The sequence below is a fragment of the Mytilus trossulus genome, chromosome 1 (assembly GCF_036588685.1).
Source record: "Mytilus trossulus isolate FHL-02 chromosome 1, PNRI_Mtr1.1.1.hap1, whole genome shotgun sequence".
Classification (NCBI taxonomy): domain Eukaryota; kingdom Metazoa; phylum Mollusca; class Bivalvia; order Mytilida; family Mytilidae; genus Mytilus; species Mytilus trossulus.
In genome coordinates, this window is record NC_086373.1 from 4,070,855 (window position 1) to 4,089,166 (window position 18,312).

The window sequence follows — 18,312 nt, forward strand, 5'->3', positions numbered from 1 at the left end:
ATCTGACTTGGTTTGTTGAAATCTTACCGGTTATTTACTACATGTATCTTGTTGAAGATGTCCTGTGGTCATAGTGGTAATGAATGAGTTTCAGTCCTTTGACATGTTTATACACTAGTAATTTTGGGGCCCTTTATATCTTGTTGTTCGGTGTGAGCCAAGGCTCCGTGTTGAAGGCCATACTTTAACCTATAATGGTTTACTTTTTAAATTGTTGCTTGGATGGAGAGTTGTCTCAACGGCACTCACACCACATCTTCCTATATCTTTTATAGTATTTGGATGGAGAGTTGTCTCAACGGCACTCACACCACATCTTCCTATATCTTTTATAGTATTTGGATGGAGAGTTGTCTCAACGGCACTCACACCACATCTTCCTATATCTTTTATAGTATTTGGATGGAGAGTTGTCTCAACGGCACTCACACCACATCTTCCTATATCTTTTATAGTATTTGGATGGAGAGTTGTCTCAACGGCACTCACACCACATCTTACTATATATTTTATAGTATTTGGATCAGATCTGAAAAAGCAGCAGATGCAGTTTATAAAAAAAGACCAGGTGGTGGTCTTTATAAAAAAGAAGATGTGGTATGATTGCCAATGTGAAAACTGTCCACAAGAGACCAAAATGACACAGAAATTAACATTTATAGGTCACCATACGGCCATCAACAATGAGCAAAGCCCATACCACATATTCAGCTATAAAAGGCTCCAAAGTGACAATGGAAAACAATTCAAACGAGAAAACTAACAGCCTTATTTATGTATTTATTTGACTGTTAATGCTCTTGGGTCAGGTTGTTGTCTCTTTGACATGTGTATATTCCCCATTTCTAATCTCAATTTTATTACATATAATAAAATTATCTGACAAAAGTCTAAAAATCTCACTGGTTGGGTGCTGCTCTAAAGGAAGTTAATGCTTGGCCATATTGTATGCTAGTACATTTTTGTGTACCTATATCAACTTACAATGTAAGGTATAACATATGTATGGAAATATATGTATCCAGTTCGTACACTCTAACTTGGGGTGACTTTTTATTGTTATGTATCATTATGATATATCGGATGACTATAACTATAACCTGTAAATGGACTTTCAGGTAAAGAGGTGGTGTGAGTTAATATACCGTATAGCGGGTTATTTTCGCGGGGTGTAAATTTTCGCTTATTTTCGCGGATAGAAGAAAATCGCCAAAATAAATTCCGCCAAATTAAAGGTGTACATGCAAAGGTATTAATAAAAGTTTTCATCCGCCAAAATAATAACCGCTAAAATATTTCGTATACCTTGTTCAATGAAAATCGCGAAATTTTACACCCGCGAAAATAACCCGCTATACGGTATAAATATCTATATGCATTTGTAATTAATTAATATTTCCAATTGCAAATAATATACACTGAAAGGAAAAGTCAATGATGTGGGAAACTATAGCCTTTTGGTAATTAATCTGTCAAAAATGATTTAGCTTTGTCGGCATTCACATTTTAGAGGAATAGAAGTTCAACAATACTTTTCTACATGTATAAAGTCTTATCAAGCATTAGCAGGCAGAGTTCTTGAAAAGTGATGGTCCAATTGAAAGTTTTAACCTTTTTATAGGTAAACTTTTAAAGAACATACACAATCAGGTATTTTCAATAGAAATAAAAAGTGAGGACCATGCACCAGGAAAAAAAATATGTCAAGAACTCTGAGAAGGTCTATAGAAGTTTCTTAAATTCATTAAGAACTGCAAATAGTTGTAGTTTGTTACCATTTAAGGTAAGATTGTATATATACATGTATTAAAGATGTTTGGCCTTTTTCAATGAACATGATGAACAGAAATAATATATATAATCTGTAAATCATGTTATACTAAATGAATATTAAAAACCATGTAAGCAGGCATAATTTATGTTTTATGTGCATGATGTGATATTTCTTTTTCTTTTTCAGATAGTTCTCTATGAAGTCAATGAATTTTATAATAAATCACCAAACACTGAATTGGTGTAAACCAGCTGCCCACCGGTGACAACACAATGATCAAAAGAATCAAGAGACGGTTATCTCATAGCTTCAGTAAGGACCAGAATGTGGATGATAGTTTGTCAGATTTGACTATTGAGGACCATGGAGCAAAGGAGAATGGATCAAGTAAGAATGGTCAAATTTCACATTTCTCAATAATAAAATGTGTAATACATGTACATATTTTAAAAAGCAGGCATTAGTGTGCACATATTTTGGATGTTTGAAAGAATGAAAAAGATATATATAATGGTGATTATAAATGTCAATGCAGAGACAGCAACCCAATGACTATAGAAATAAAAAAATATGTATGTTCTTGTAGGGAATCAGATTATAGAAAGTGTTGCAATATTTTGTATATTGATCTCTGTACATGTCACAATCCTCCTTAAGCAGAGGTTTCTTCCTTCAATCTGTGTGATTTTGTTGTTCTACATATAGCTTCTGTCACTTGTTGAAAGATTGAACCCTATCATGCCTATGTTTATTGACTTACTGTATATTCATTTTTATTCTTTGGTCAATACCAATTTTCGTCGGTTTTCTTGGAACTGGTGAACCACGAATTAGAATGTTTAACAAAGTATAAATTTTGTCATAAAATAGTTTAGATTTTCCAGTTTTCAGTCAATGCTTTGAGCAGTTATCATGAAACTTTGGTGACTGGTTTAAATATCTATTAAGATAACCTCCCTTTAGTGTTTTATGAGTTTCTGATATGACATTGAGAAGTTATTGAACTTTATTCTCTGAAAATCGAGGGACTTATCATGCACTCATGGCGCAGCTGTTTATTATTAACCCTTTGACATGCCATATAGATGTAACCTCATTTTCAAGCGCCAGTGGTCAGGTTTACATGTAGATTGTGGATTACATCTTATCTCAACAAAATTTAGTGGTCAATTTCATGACCTTGACCCATCTTGGTGCTCATTTTATCAGAATTAAGTACCTTTTATTTTTATCAGTGGCTGAATTTATTTGTAAGAAGTATGTTTTTATCTGACATGTGTCGCATGACCTTGATGTTCAATATATGTAGACAAAGAGGACAATCATGCTGGTTGTTTCATCATTTCAAAAGCTTTGTTTGGTTTTCAATATTTCATGAGTATAACATTTGCAAGAAAAGGTTTTGACATGGATTAAAGTTTGGTTACATGTTGAGGAAATTGTGTACAGTAATTAATGTTTAATGTATCTACTTTTATGTACAGGACTATTGACAAGAATTGTTATGTACCCCACACCCAACATTCTTTATCTTTGTAAGATTATAGAAAGGATCAGATTTACTATGTATAGCAGTATGCACACTATATATTGTGACATGACTATTTTCTAATCATTTAGATATGATATGTTTAAATACAAATGTGTTTACAAACATATTTTGATAATAATATTAATTTGCCTCACTCCTCTCACCTCATATGACCTTGTTTGTAAGGAATTGTATGTATAAAAGACATATCTGATGTAGAATTATGTCATATTGCAGGTGACATCATATTTTTACATAACACAACTGGTAGTTTTGTACTTATCTGAACCTAATCTTTATTATCACTGCAAAATTCTTGAGGGGAATACTTTCAATTTATGCTAGCTAGGGTACTCACTTATGATTTAAAGCAAATCTAGGAACTAGTCATTATTCGCCATAGTGAGCCCAACAGTTAGAAGAAGATATTTTATTGCAATTTAATATACTTAGTAATTTATCCTTTTAGTCCCCATGACCTATGATAGGTTAATGAAATGACATTAAATTCAGATTTCTTTTAAACTTTTGCTATAAAATGAGCATATGTTTGTCAGTTTATACAAAATATTTCAATCTTGATGCATCTTTGGACTCACTGGGGAGTCCAAACAGATTTTCATGAGTCCAGGAATCACCGTAGTTAGAACCATGATACTGCAACCATATTGAAAACCATGAATAATCATGACTGCTGATTTTGACTTGACTGTTATATTTCACAGTGAATTTTTGTAAAAGTTTTGATCGAGGGTGATTAACTTAGAAATATATAGTATGCGCTCAGACGTAACAGGTATTATTTCAAAGGGACATAAAGAGAGTTATCTCCCCTAAATCACCAGCAATCACCTTGTTTCAGCAGTTTTCTAGCCTCCGGTAACTTGCAGTAATTCCATTAAAAACCAGCAATGTCAGTATAGAGTGTGATACAGGGTTTACTTGGTCTAACTTTTCACTTCATTTGAACTTATGATTAAATGTTTCAATTTATGTATGTTTTAAAATTGTTTTTGATTTCACTTAAAATGCAGTTTTGACATCACGAAAAATGCCCTCCTACATTATATGTACGTGTTTTCCTGAGAAAAATACAAAGATTTAGGGTTTTTTTTGTTGCAGTTTTTAGTCTAGTAAATACAGAGGGCATACAAGCACAAATTGAATTATTTACTTCACTGTCTATATAGACAACAAATTTCATGTAACTTTTAGAAGTCTATAATTAGTGTCATTGTGTTGTTTGTTTGGTTTCTGTCTCATTGACATGAACTCAGATTTCTGTTTATTCATATTGTGTTAAATTAAAAATCTCTCAACATATATTCTGAACCTGGAAGCTTTGTTGATAACTATTTTCAGTTCTGTCAGGACAGCTATACTGTTGTGTGCTACAGGTTATCTATTCCCCTTAGAAACTATTTCAGACATGAGGAGGCTATGATAAAACACTTGTTGTTTTGACATATCATAATGACTTTGTAGTAAAGATGAGGTTTAGAATTGAGCCATAGATAAACAAGTTATTCCTATGTAATTGTAGAAGGATATTTTGGTTTGTAGAATGTAGGTCTATAGGTTTTAGGTTATCTTGAAAGTTTCTATCTATCAATAGGTGATAAGTTTTGATCAACTTAACAATTTTTTATCAGATTGTATTTGCCCTCTTGGGATACCATTTATAAAGGTTTTCATCTGCTTTGATAGAGAATAGATAATTGAAGTGTCCAGGAATTGGTCTCTAATTCTCTGTTGTATTTGAAGGTGATAAAGATTTGTCAGGAATTTCTCAGAAAATAAATCTGTTTCAGTCTTAACTAAAAAAAATTAGGGCTTTTGATTACAGTTTTTAATTGAATTAATTTTTTTAATTAAAAGCCTAACAATTTATTTCTAAATGATCCTATCCTTAGATTGGATCTTTGCACATTGTGTTATGCTCTGTATAAGATAGTAGCAACCATTATTTATTTCCATCTTTAAGTCTGTACATTGGTCCCTTTAGTTTCTGGTTTGTTTATTTAGAAACCATTATGTTGTAGTCACTATACACCAACTTGAAACTTAAAAAATATTATCATGATTATGTGAGCTTTTTAAGATATATATACCAAATTAGGCTTTTTTACCAAACTTTTGTTGTTCACTGAACATGAAAAGGTTAAATATATGCCAGTGGTGCATTGTCAGATGTTGACCTATGTACACTTTCAAGGTTTTTACTTTAATCTATAGATTATCTGTACTTTAACAAAATATAAATCAAATCTTAAAAGAATCAAACGGTAAGTATTAACTTATATGACTATCCCTTTGTTATAGTACTGTACCTTCAAGGTAAAATAATTATAGGAAGTTGGAACCGTTATATGTGTTAATATAATACCAGATTACTTGATTGACTGTTGCTCCCTTAATGCCTTTACCCTTTCCTCCATTGATTTTTTTTTTGCATATTTGATACGCATAGGATTTTTTTAATAAAATGCTGAACATATGATTTAAAGTATTAAGGCATTGGGAAAAACAATTATTTCATGAAATAAATTTAAGTCGGATATTCCTATGAAATATATTCCCATTCATATTGAATACAAATTTTATTAAGTCAACTGCAGACACTTTGTAGTCAAAGTGTTTCAACTGAGGTACTACACAGGCGTCATTATGGAGTAAGGGGGTGGCGTCATTATGGAGGAAAGAGTTAATGCCCAATCATATATAACATCTAAAAGTGTATTCTATTTCCATATTTTAACCACTGTTATCTTATTATGATATTACCTTTTTATTGTTGATTAACTTTGTCTTTTAATTAGAAGGTGAGGTTTGATCAATCTTTGCTAGCCAAGCGTTACAATCAAGGCCCCTAATCTCTCCAACCTAGCCAAGGGTTACAATCAAGGCCCCTAATCTCTCCACCCTAGCCAAGGGTTACAATCAAGGCCCCTAATCTCTCCACCCTAGCCAAGGGTTACAATCAAGGCCCCTTATCTCTCCACCCTAGCCAAGGGTTACAATCAAGGCCCCTAATCTCCACCCTAGCCAAGGGTTACAATCAAGGCCCCTAATCTCTCCACCCTAGCCAAGGGTTACAATCAAGGCCCCTAATCTCTCCACCCTAGCCAAGGGTTACAATCAAGGCCCCTAATCTCTCCACCCTAGCCAAGGGTTACAATCAAGGCCCCTAATCTCTCCACCCTAGCCAAGGGTTACAATCAAGGCCCCTAATCTCTCCACCCTAGCCAAGGGTTACAATCAAGGCCCCTAATCTCTCCACCCTAGCCAAGGGTTACAATCAAGGCCCCTAATCTCTCCACCCTAGCCAAGGGTTACAATCAAGGCCCCTAATCTCTCCACCCTAGCCAAGGGTTATAATCAAGGCCCTGTATCTCTCCACCATAGCCAAGGGTTATAATCAAGGCCCCGTATCTCTCCACCCTAGCCAAGGGTTACAATCAAGGCCCCTAATCTCTCCACCCTAGCCAAGGGTTACAATCAAGGCCCCTAATCTCTCCACCCAAGCCAAGGGTTATAATCAAGGCCCCTAATCTCTCCACCCTAGCCAAGGTTTACAATCAAGGCCCCTAATCTCTCCACCCTAGCTAAGGGTTACAATCAAGGCCCATAATCTCTCCACCCTAGCCAAGGGTTACAATCAAGGCCCATAATCTCTCCACCATATCCAAGGGTTACAATCAAGGCCCCTAATCTCTCCACCCTAGCCAAGGCCAGGGTTACAATCAAGGCCCCTAATCTATCCACCCTATCAAATCTTTGCTAGCCAAGGGTTACAATCAAGGCCCCTAATCTCTCCACCCTAGCCAAGGGTTAGAATCAAGGCCTAATCTTTCCACCCTAGCCAAGGGCTACAATCAAGGCCCCTAATCTATTCACCCTATCAAATTTTTGCTAGCCAAGGGTTACAATCAAGACCCCTAATCTATTCACCCTATCAAATCTTTGCTAGCCGAGGGTTACAATCAAGGCCCCTAATCTCTCCACCCTAGCAGATCTGTTATTTACTCTAAACTTCCTTATTAGAGAATTCTTTTTTGCTTGTATCATATTAATTGACTGTAAATGGTTATTCCCTAGATTAAACGAGAGCAGCCTGGTTACCATCCTGATAAATTTTGTTCATTTCAAACACTACTGAAGGTCATTGATTCTTTTTTCGCCACTGGTTTTCCTTGACCAATAAGAACTGACCGCCATGAAATAGCACAATGTGGTGTTGAAAGTGGCGTTAAACCCTTATCAATCAATCAATCAATCAATCAATCAATCAATCAAACACTAAATCATAGGTTATCAGTTATAATTTGTTATATATTCAAATTTTTGGTTTTTATTTTATTCAACTTCCTGTTGATTTATCTTGTTTACTCTTACTGCTTAGGTTCATGTTCTGTTTACATTTGGGTAAACAACAAATATATTTTCACATACTAAACTAATACTTGTGTTTATATTTTATAAAGCATTATTTCTTTGACCCACAGCTTGCCTCAGATTTTGTATTTAATCATGTTAAATTGTTGTTTATGTTGTATTTCCTGCCATTGTCAGTCTGATTGGAATCTGTGCTGTTTTTATGCCAATACCAATAATTATAGAGAAACTGACAGGAAACACTAAGCTGAATGTTGGAAATCATCCATTTATTGAACTTATCATTGGTTAATGTAAGGATGGACACAGGTTTTCACAGAATATTTTAGGCTTTTGAATTATATGGTGTAGTTTCTCATAAAGTTGTCAGTGATAGAACCTATCTTTCGACCATTAAAAGATCTTTCATTCAAGCATAAGAAATTGAATTCAAAAATATATTTATTCAACCATTGAGTAATTTTATCCAGCCAATGAAAAAGTCATACTTTGAAAATTGAAGAAGTGTGAAGAAGCCAGTTATTCAACCATTGAAGCCATTCTTTCAATTATTGAAGGAGTCATTCATTCCACCATTGAGAAGCCATTCATTCCACCATTAAAGAAGCCACCATGATTGAACCTTTCAGTTGTGCATAAATTGAGATATTGTGTGTTGTTTTTCTAAAATTTACTCCTTTTCAAGACTATAGTTTTATGATATAAATGCCTGAAAGAAAATTATGAAAAATTGGTTTTATGAAGCTAAATCGCACTTGCAGATATAAATATTTTTTATCAGTTGCATCACATCAGAAAGTTTTCCCCATGCTATGATCATGCTTGTTTTCTACTGTAGTTATGAGTTTTGGGGTTGAACAGCATGCATCAGATTGTCCTAATTGATTAGTATGTAATCCATTTGTGATGTAACACATAAATGATGTATGACCTATATATATATAACATCTATTTTGAGAGGTATTTTATTTCCTTTCATTAGAGGCAGGATTATTTATTGGAACTTCAGAGGGAGTTATATATAGTAAACATGCTAGTTGCTGTTGTTGAGGTTCAAGAACTCGTCCCTTTAAGGTGTTTCTGTCTCATGCATAGCTATGGTTCATAATTTCTTGTTTTGACTTTACTTTTGGTCCATTTTGTATTCATCTTCACTTCAACCTTTTTATGAGATTCTTGATTTTCCAATATTTTGGCCTTGATCGTACTGTAGAGATATTAATTGTACTTCTGGTGCTATAAACTTGCTTCCATTAATGTTATATAATATATTTAATATATATCTTTGGTCTCAGATCAAGACATTTTATATCTTTCCAGTCTATAACAAATAGCCATAAAAGAGGTACTGCTACATTATACATGTAACTCTTTTGGTATAATTGTTTTCATAGTTCATTAATGTTTTGTTAAAAATAACAATAGGGTTATATATCATGTATATGGGGTTTTTTTTCAGCAACTTTTTGGAATTTTTAGTAGAATTTTTCAACATGTTAAATATATCTTTATTAACAATAACTTCCCTTGATTTCCATTGTAGAAATTTAGAAACAATTTAACTTGTGCTCCTTTAAAAGTATTGAACTTGGACTTGAATTTTATAATCATTACACAATGAAATAAAAGATGCAAAATTTTCAGTTAATTTATTTCTGAAGAAATGTTCTTATCCAATGTACTATAATATCACAGTAAAGGCTGGATTTGAAATTATGAGAATCTGTCATTTAAAGATCAGAAGTCGCTTGGAATAAAGAGAAATAGATAACAGTACAGTCTTATACAACTTTATTATATTGCTCACTTCAAAGTCTTAATTGAAAAGCTAAGAAAATGTTCAGATTGTATTTCAAAGATGCTCTGGGGTGGAAATTGACAAGTCTAGACTTAGGCAGCCTGGCTATGATAACTGTAATTGAATCGAAAATTAATAATTGCTGTTCCATTAGGGATTATTTCTATAGCTGTACAAGTCATACTTAACATCGTTTTATTTGGACTTAAATTGGTATGAATGGCATTAAAAAAGTTATAGATCTTTAAAATATTGACAGATTGTGACTCATTGAAATACTGAGTAATTCGTCTGTTTCATGCAATTGTCTAATCCTGATCTACAATTATTTCTTCTTTTTAAATGTTATTTTCTAACTTTTTTATAGAAAGATGAGAGTTTTCTATAATAATTTGTAAATGTTATTTTGTCACCTAAGAAAGTGAGAGGTGGAAATTGTGTTAAGGGATTTGCATTACGTCTTGTCACATGTTGGTGACACTGTATCTAAAGAGAAACCATAATCATGTAACAAAATGACGTGTTTTGAAGTAATATTTCAAGATAAGTATTGGATAACAAAACAATGTAATTATGAGAATAAATAAGTTTTCTTACAAACATGTTTTGTCAATAGTTCCCACTTAAATTATTGTCAGGAAGTTTTCGTCTAGACTGAATAGTTGGTCAGCATTAGTACCATATGTCTATATGATTGTTTACTGAATGCATAATTTCTGTTTGCACTCATGCATTTGGATGTTTGTTTCTTATGATATAAGTTTAACACAACAGCAGCTGTTTGGTTGTAAAAGACATGTAATAACAGAAGTAGCAAAGTGAACTTTGTAAACATTGCTTTTAAAGATTTCTACGTTGGGATTGTCTACTATCCCTTCACCTTGTCTGTTTAAGTTTTCTACAGATTGTTGGGATTGTCTACTATCCCTTCACATTGTCTGTTTTGACAGATGAACTCCTGTTCTAGAAGTAGTAGTGTCTAATTATGGAAGTCTACTAGAATTGAATGTGTTAGAAGGCTTGTTTCAAAGATAATTGATTAGGCTTCTGGTCAATGGCCGTATAGCTATAGGCAAGTGTAAGGGTACTATTTTGACCGGTTGGCTGTAACAATGTATTATGTTGAAGTGATTTTTGTCGAGCCTGCAACTTTTGTTGCGGAAAGCTTGACATAGGAATAGTGATCCAGCAGACAGTTTTCACTTGACCTCGACCTCATTTTATTGATCAGTGAACAAGGTTAAGTTTTGGTGGTCAAATCCATATCTCAGATACTATAAGCTATAGGGCTAGTATATTCGGTGTATGGAAGGACTTTAAGGTGTATATGTCAAACTGGCAGGTGTCATCTGACCTTGACCTCATTTTCATTGTTCAGTGGTTAAAGCTAAGTTTTTGTGTTTTGGTCTGTTTTTCTCATACTGTATGCAATAGGTCTACTATATTTGTTGTATGGAATGGTTGTAAGGTGTACATGTCTAGCGGTCAGATGTCATCTGACCTTGACCTCATTTTCATGGTTTAGTGGTCAAAGTTAAGTTTTTATACGACCGCAAATTTTGAAAAAATTTTCGTCGTATATTGCTATCACGTTGGCGTCGTCGTCTGCGTCGTCGTTGTCGTCGTCGTTGTCGTCGTCGTCCGAATACTTTTAGTTTTCGCACTCTAACTTTAGTAAAAGTGAATAGAAATCTATGAAATTTTAACACAAGGTTTATGACCATAAAAGGAAGGCTGGTATTGATTTTGGGAGTTTTGGTACCAACATTTTAGGAATTAGGGGCCAAAAAGGGCCCAAATAAGCATTTTCTTGGTTTTCGCACTATAACTTTAGTTTAAGTTAATAGAAATCTATGAAATTTTGACACAAGGTTTATGACCACAAAAGAAAGGTTGGGATTGATTTTGGGAGTTTTGGTTTCAACAGTTTAGGAATTAGGGGCCAAAAAAGGGCCCAAATAAGCATTATTCTTGGTTTTCGCACAATAACTTTAGTTAAAGTAAATAGAAATCAATGAAATTTAAACACAATGTTTATGACCACAAAAGGAAGGTTGGTATTGATTTTGGGAGTTTTGGTCCCTCCCAACAGTTAAGGAAAAAGGGGCCCAAAGGGTCCCAAATTAAACTTTGTTTGATTTCATCAAAATTGAATAATTGGGGTTCTTTAATATGCCGAATCTAACTGTGTATGTAGGTTCTTAATTTTTGGTCCTGTTTTCAAATTGGTCTACATTAAGGTCCAAAGGGTCCAAAATTAAACTTAGTTTGATTTTAACAAAAATTGAAACCTTGGGGTTCTTTGATATGCTGAATCTAAAAATGTACTTAGATTTTTGATTATTGGCCCAGTTTTCAAGTTGGCCCAAATCGAGGTCCAAAATTAAACATTGTTTGATTTCATCAAAAATTGAATAATTGGGGTTCTCTGATATGCCAAATCTAACTGTGTATGTAGATTCTTAATTTTTGGTCCAGTTTTAAAATTGGTCTAAATTAAAGTGCAAAGGGTCCAAAATTAAACTAAGTTTGATTTTAACAAAAATTAAATTCTTGGGCCTCTTTGATATGCTGAATCTAAACATGTACTTAGATTTTTGATTATGGGCCCAGTTTTCAAGTTGGTCCAAATCAGGATCTAAAATTATTATATTAAGTATTGTGCAATAGCAAGTCTTTTCAATTGCACAGTATTGTGCAATGGCAAGAAATATCAAATTATCACGATATTGTGAAATTGCAAATTTTTTTTTAATTAAGAGTTATCTTTCTTTGTCCAGTATAGTAAGCAAGAAATATCTGCAAGAATTTTTTTTAATTGGAGTTATCTTTCTTTGTCCAGAATCAACTTAAATCTTTGTTATATACAATATACAATGTATATTCACTTTTTACTACCAACTGATAAATTTAAATAATCTTTACCATTCAGTGATAACAAGCAGTTTTTTTACATCTTAATATTTTATGATGTATTTAAATGAGTAGTAATTGTTGCAAACTCCATTAGAATATTTTAATTGAAATTAGTTTTGGAATAAGGGAAAGGGGGATGTGATTAAAAAATTGGGTTCAATTTTTCTCATTTGAAATTTCATAAATAAAAAGAAAATTTCTTCAAACATTTTTTTGAGAGGATTAATATTCAACAGCATAGTGAATTGCTCTAAGAGAAAACAAAAATTTTAAGTTCATTTGAATACATTCATTCTGTGTCAGAAACCTATGCTGTGTCAACTATTTAATCACAATCCAAATTTAGAGCGGAATCCAGCTTGAATGTTGTGTCCATACTTGCCCCAACCGTTCAGGGTTCAACCTCTGCGGTCGTATAAAGCTACGCCCTGCGGAGCATCTGGTTGAGTTATGGTCTTTTTATCTAATACTATATGCCATAGGTCAACTATGTTTGGTGTATGGAAATATTCTATGATCTACATGTACATGTCAGTCGTGCATGTGTTATTTAACTGTGACCTCATTTTCAAGGTTCATTGCACAGTTTTTAGTTTTTATGTTTTGGTCTATTTCTAAACTTTCAGCAATAGGTCAACTATATTTTATTGTATGGAAGCATTGTAAGCTGTACATGTCTGCATGGCATGATTCATCTGACCTTGACCTCATTTTCATGGTTCATTGGTTTTGTGTAGTTATCTTTAATGGTTAATGTTAGTTTATGTGACAGTTGTAATAAAACTTTATAATTAGGACTATCAACATAATATCAATGATTAGTTAAGAAGGTGAGACATTTCAGCATGTGCACTCTTGTTTTACATACAGGTCAGGTATTTTTGTCCAAAAGAAATATTTCTTGTTCTAATCTGGCCTTCAACTTTGTAAATATTTCATCAAGAATAAAGTCTCAGCAATGATTTCATTATGAATACAATGAACAAAATGAATGATGAGGAATTCTGAAGAAAATGGTTTTATTGATTTAAGAGAGGAAAGTAAATCCTAACTTAATTATCAAAATCTTAAAAGTTTCTCACTCAGCCTTCATAAAATACTTGTGTTGAACCTACTTTTGACTTAATCAAATTCTTATGTAATATTATCCAATAAAAATACATTCAACTTTAAAAATGACATTAGAATTGATTTTAATGTGATAGTATATATCTAGTGGAATTGACTAATAGTTTTATATTTTCTGGTTGTATTGATTTGAAGGACATCAGCTGTTTATCTGATATTGTAAGGATTCTAGTGGATTATACTTGTCACAAAACTTCAAGTCCTTTATAATTGTTCAATGTTTTGAGAAGACAATTAGGGTGGAGGAGGAATAAATAAAGTTTATATATACATATTGTATTTAGGACAAGGCAACAGTTCTACACAAATTGGGAAGTCTGATAATTAAAAAAAACAATTAATATGGATTTATAGATTGTCCATGGTTTCACAACAAAAGGGTGTTTCTTTGCTACAATCTCATTGCAAGGGCATACCTTATATACAACCCTGAAATGAGATGGAACAGAGAAACATCCTTGAGTTCGAAAGACTATACATATAGATGTCTCATGATGTGGTTTATGTTAACATTGACAACTTCACATGTGCTCCTAATTAGGATAATTTCTGTGTCAAGCAAGAAGCATGATATGAAAAATTATCAGAAAAAAGTTTGAATTAAAATTTTCAAGTACAAGAAATTATGCAAATTCCATAATTAAAAATAATTCCAAGTTCAAACAATAGCCTGTTAATTATTTTTTACTGAACTTACGTTAATTTGCACAGCATTTTGGTATTATCAGAAATGATGTTTAATATCAGATGAAAAAAGCTTTTATTCAAATAAACATTCTGTTTGAAAAGGAACATTATAGAGCAACAGTTGATGCCGTTGGCTATATGCATGAAAATCCTACTAGACTTATATGTCAAACTCAAGTACCTTAATCATACACCAGCTGGTATTATATAGATTCTAGGATTACTATTTGCCTTGGCCTTAATAAAGGGGTTATATTTCCTTTAATAATACCGAAGTAGGATCATTAGATGAATTACAAACTCAATGATCATTGATAGAAGGCTCAATCAAATGACTATGGGTATTAAGTCGGCAGGATGTTCAGTTATATACAGTTATAATGCAAATTACTCTGTATTGTGTAAGAGACATTAAAACATAAAATTCAGTTATGATTTGGAAAGGAAGGCATTGTCGTCTAGACTTTGTAAGTAATGAAGTCAGAAATGTTCCCTCATAACCAGTAATTGGTCATTTTGTTCAAAAGGTCAACCTGACATAGATTGTTATACATTTCTATTATCAGATTTTAATGGCGGAAAGTATGTCATAATAATGGTGCAGTTGACAGTAACTATGTCTTTATTCTTTTATAATATGGTAGACTGTTCAATAACATCTTTAAAAGACATTTTAGCCTTCAGATTGAACAGTTTGAACTGTTATGTTATAATTAACTTGTTAAAATCTGGTATGGTTTTAGCATTTGCACTTTTTTGAGCTACTGGAATTGAATTTATATAAAATAAGTATATATCATACCTACCATATGCATTTTTTTTGTAGATAATTTATTTTAGATATATTTATTATTATATAACTTGAAAATTCTATGTATTAAAGAGAGTAATCTGGATTACTCTGCCAATTCTAGTGGGTCTCATTGGGGTCTAAGCGTGACATGTGAAAGTCAAATTATTGTGTTGTGAAAACGGGAAATGAGGTCTAGCGGGACCCGGGAAATGACAACAAAATGAGAGTTGCCTACGTACATAGTGTAAGCGGGATACGTGAATCTGACGAAACAGTAAGCGGGATCTGGGATCGGAACCTCCCAATGAGACCCCCATTCAATGATACTTAAAGTCAATCAGCCTGAGTGTGGGTGTTACTAAATCAAAGGTAAGAATGGTCACATGCAAAGTTGTTTACATGTCAATGGTCCTAATTGTTTGTGATTGTTTTACAGTATTATGACCATTAAGAGGCTTAATTATGTCTTCATGTTGGAGGAGTTTGTTAAATTCTAAATGAGATATCTATATATAAATTTCTATTTCTATAACGTTATACCTTCAATATTTCTACAGGCTTAAGTTGCTTGATTGTCCAAAGGCTCAAGTAAACCACAAATTGTCTACTCTTTCCTGTAACCATTTAGAAGACTTGCCTGTACAGTATATTGTATAAGACTTGCATTGGTCTAAGCCAAGAAGCCAATTCACAGCCAAATTGATCGAAATTGAACTTAAACAAACATTTCACTGTTCGCTTTTAAAAATGCATTGTGCCAAGCATTGAAACCCAAATAATGAACACAATGAATATGAAACTGGCCTTTCGTAGTCCAAAACTTAATTATGATATTTTGGGTCTTTGGTTGTAAACAAAAAGCAATTAAGTTTCCATTCAATGTCTCATTAAAAACCTAATGATGCAGGATGGAGGATCTTTAACTTATTGATTCAATGAGTTTTAACTAGCTTTACATTAATTGATTGTTGTCAGCATGTCATAAGGACATTATAGATTAACCTATATGACATCATATCACATATTAATCTTAGTGCATATAGATGACTTTGTACGAAAGTGAAAGACTCACTGTGATAGAGTGTAAAGCTTTTGATGTGGTCATGAAAAACAATTCTACCCACAAATGTCCTCCTTTTGTATTGATTAAAGTTTATTAGATTATAAACACTCTTACAGTCAATAAGTGGAGTACAAAAGGCAAATCATGATGAACATGCAGTTATTAGTTATAATCTTACTATAGGTCAGTCAGTGTAGTAAGAATTAGGCCAAGTCAATGAAATAAGTTTTTATCCACTCTTACAAAACAATATTAGATATATTATATATAGATATAGGAAGATGTGGTGTGAGTGCCAATGAGACAACTCTCCATCCAAATAACAATTTAAAAAGTAAACCATTATAGAAATAACATTATGGAAATGTCTTCACAGTCTGAACTCAAAAGTTAAAAATACACCATATGAGTTGGCCACAGAAGATAACAATACAACTAAAAGTAAAAAATGTATAGCTGATACTTTTAATAACTTTTTCACTTCCTGTGCGGAAAAACTAAGAAAACAAGGAAGTTATACACCTGTTAACAAAGCAGATTTTAGTAATCTTAGTAAATTTGTTAAAAATAAATTACATAAACATGAAAATTTTTCTATACCACCAGTGAATATGAATGAGCTATTTAATGAATTAGCAAAACTTGATATAAATAAAGCATCTGGTATGGATAATATTGGTCCAAAAATCCTAAGATTAAGTGCCCCTTTTATTGCATCACCTCTCACATATATATTTAACAGAATGATAGATACTGGTATATATCCTTCATTACTGAAGAATGCTAAGGTAACACCAGTTTTCAAGGATGGTGACAAGCTTTTAGCAACAAATTACAGACCTATATCTGTTCTTCCAACTTTATCAAAATTAATAGAAAAACATGTTTCTAATAAAATGTACAAATATTTATCTAAACTTAAACTTTTACACCCTACACAATCTGGTTTCAGGCCGCAGCATTCTTGTCAAACTGCACTTATCAATATCATTGACAAATGGTTGCAAGAAATGAATGATGGTAATTTAAATCTAGCAATTTTATTAGATTTTAAAAAAGCTTTTGATTTGGTAGATCATGATATTCTTTGTTTAAAGCTTGAAATTTATGGATTTAGTGAGGCTACTGTTAGTTTTTTTAAGTCATACCTCAATAACAGAAAACAGCAGGTAAACATTTGTAATGTTTATTCTGAACAACAACATATAAAATTTGGTGTCCCCCAAGGTTCTATACTTGGTCCCCTATTGTTTGTACTATTTATAAACGACCTTCCCTTATGTATTGAAAATTGTGAAACAGACCTATATGCTGATGACACCACTCTTCATAAATCTGGGAAAAACATAGAAAACATACATGATGATGTTCAAGAAGATTTATACAGGGTTGAAGAGTGGTGTAAAATGAACAACATGTTCATTAATGCAAATAAAACAAAATGTTTGGTTACTGGAACAAAACAGAAACTATCAATTCAGACTTATCAACCAAACTTGATAATAAATTCAAAAGTTTTACAAAATTCTTCATGTGAAAAATTATTAGGTGTTAAAATTGACAACACACTTAACTGGAAAAATCAAATTGACCAAGTTTGTGCTAATATATCATCCAGAATATACCTTCTTTCTAAAATAAAGAAGTTTTTAGATATAAATGCAAGGAAAACATATTACAATGGGTATATTCTTCCCTTAATTGACTACTGCTGTATTATTTGGGGTGAATGTAAAAATGAAGGGAAAACAAGAATTTTAAAACTCCAAAAAAGAGCAGCAAGATTAATTCTAGATGCAGATCCTTTATCCCCCTCAGCCCCCTTATTTAAAAAACTTGGGTGGATGACAGTTGACAATAGAATAAATTACCACAAATATTTACTTCTATATAAATGTATGCGTATGGAAGCACCAATGTACCTAGTTCAAAAGTTTAAACTGAAATCAGATAATAATCCTTACTCCTTAAGAGGTGTCACTCAAGGTAATCTGATAGTTCCTAAGCCAAAAGCTGAACTATTTAAGAAATCCTTTGCTTATTCTGGATCAGTATTATGGAATGGACTACCACACAAAATGCGTAAGGCTCAAAACACTTTTACTTTTAAGCAAAGTATCAAGAAGTACCTAACACAATCCTGATAGAAATATTTGCTACAATCATGACAATGCATTTGTAATGTATATATTTTTTTTATTTTTTTTTATTTTCATTTGATTTTTTT

At 32.6% G+C, this 18,312-nt stretch overlaps 1 protein-coding gene and 1 long non-coding RNA gene across 2 annotated transcripts in view; one reads left to right on the forward strand and one right to left on the reverse strand.

Moving 5' to 3' along the window:
- Positions 1–18,312, forward strand: part of LOC134712630 (cyclin-dependent kinase 17-like) — a 77,777-nt gene that overhangs the window by 3,142 nt on the left and 56,323 nt on the right. Inside the window, exon 2 of the mRNA XM_063574380.1 lies at positions 1,961–2,161. Within this exon, the coding sequence (XP_063430450.1) occupies positions 2,047–2,161 (115 nt within the window). The 5' untranslated portion in view covers positions 1,961–2,046. The remainder of the gene's footprint in view (positions 1–1,960; positions 2,162–18,312) is intronic.
- The window catches only part of LOC134712647 (uncharacterized), a 34,983-nt gene continuing 24,844 nt past the window's right edge, over positions 8,174–18,312 (reverse strand). The window contains exon 3 of the long non-coding RNA XR_010106307.1: positions 8,174–8,409. This is a non-coding gene — a long non-coding RNA (uncharacterized LOC134712647). The remainder of the gene's footprint in view (positions 8,410–18,312) is intronic.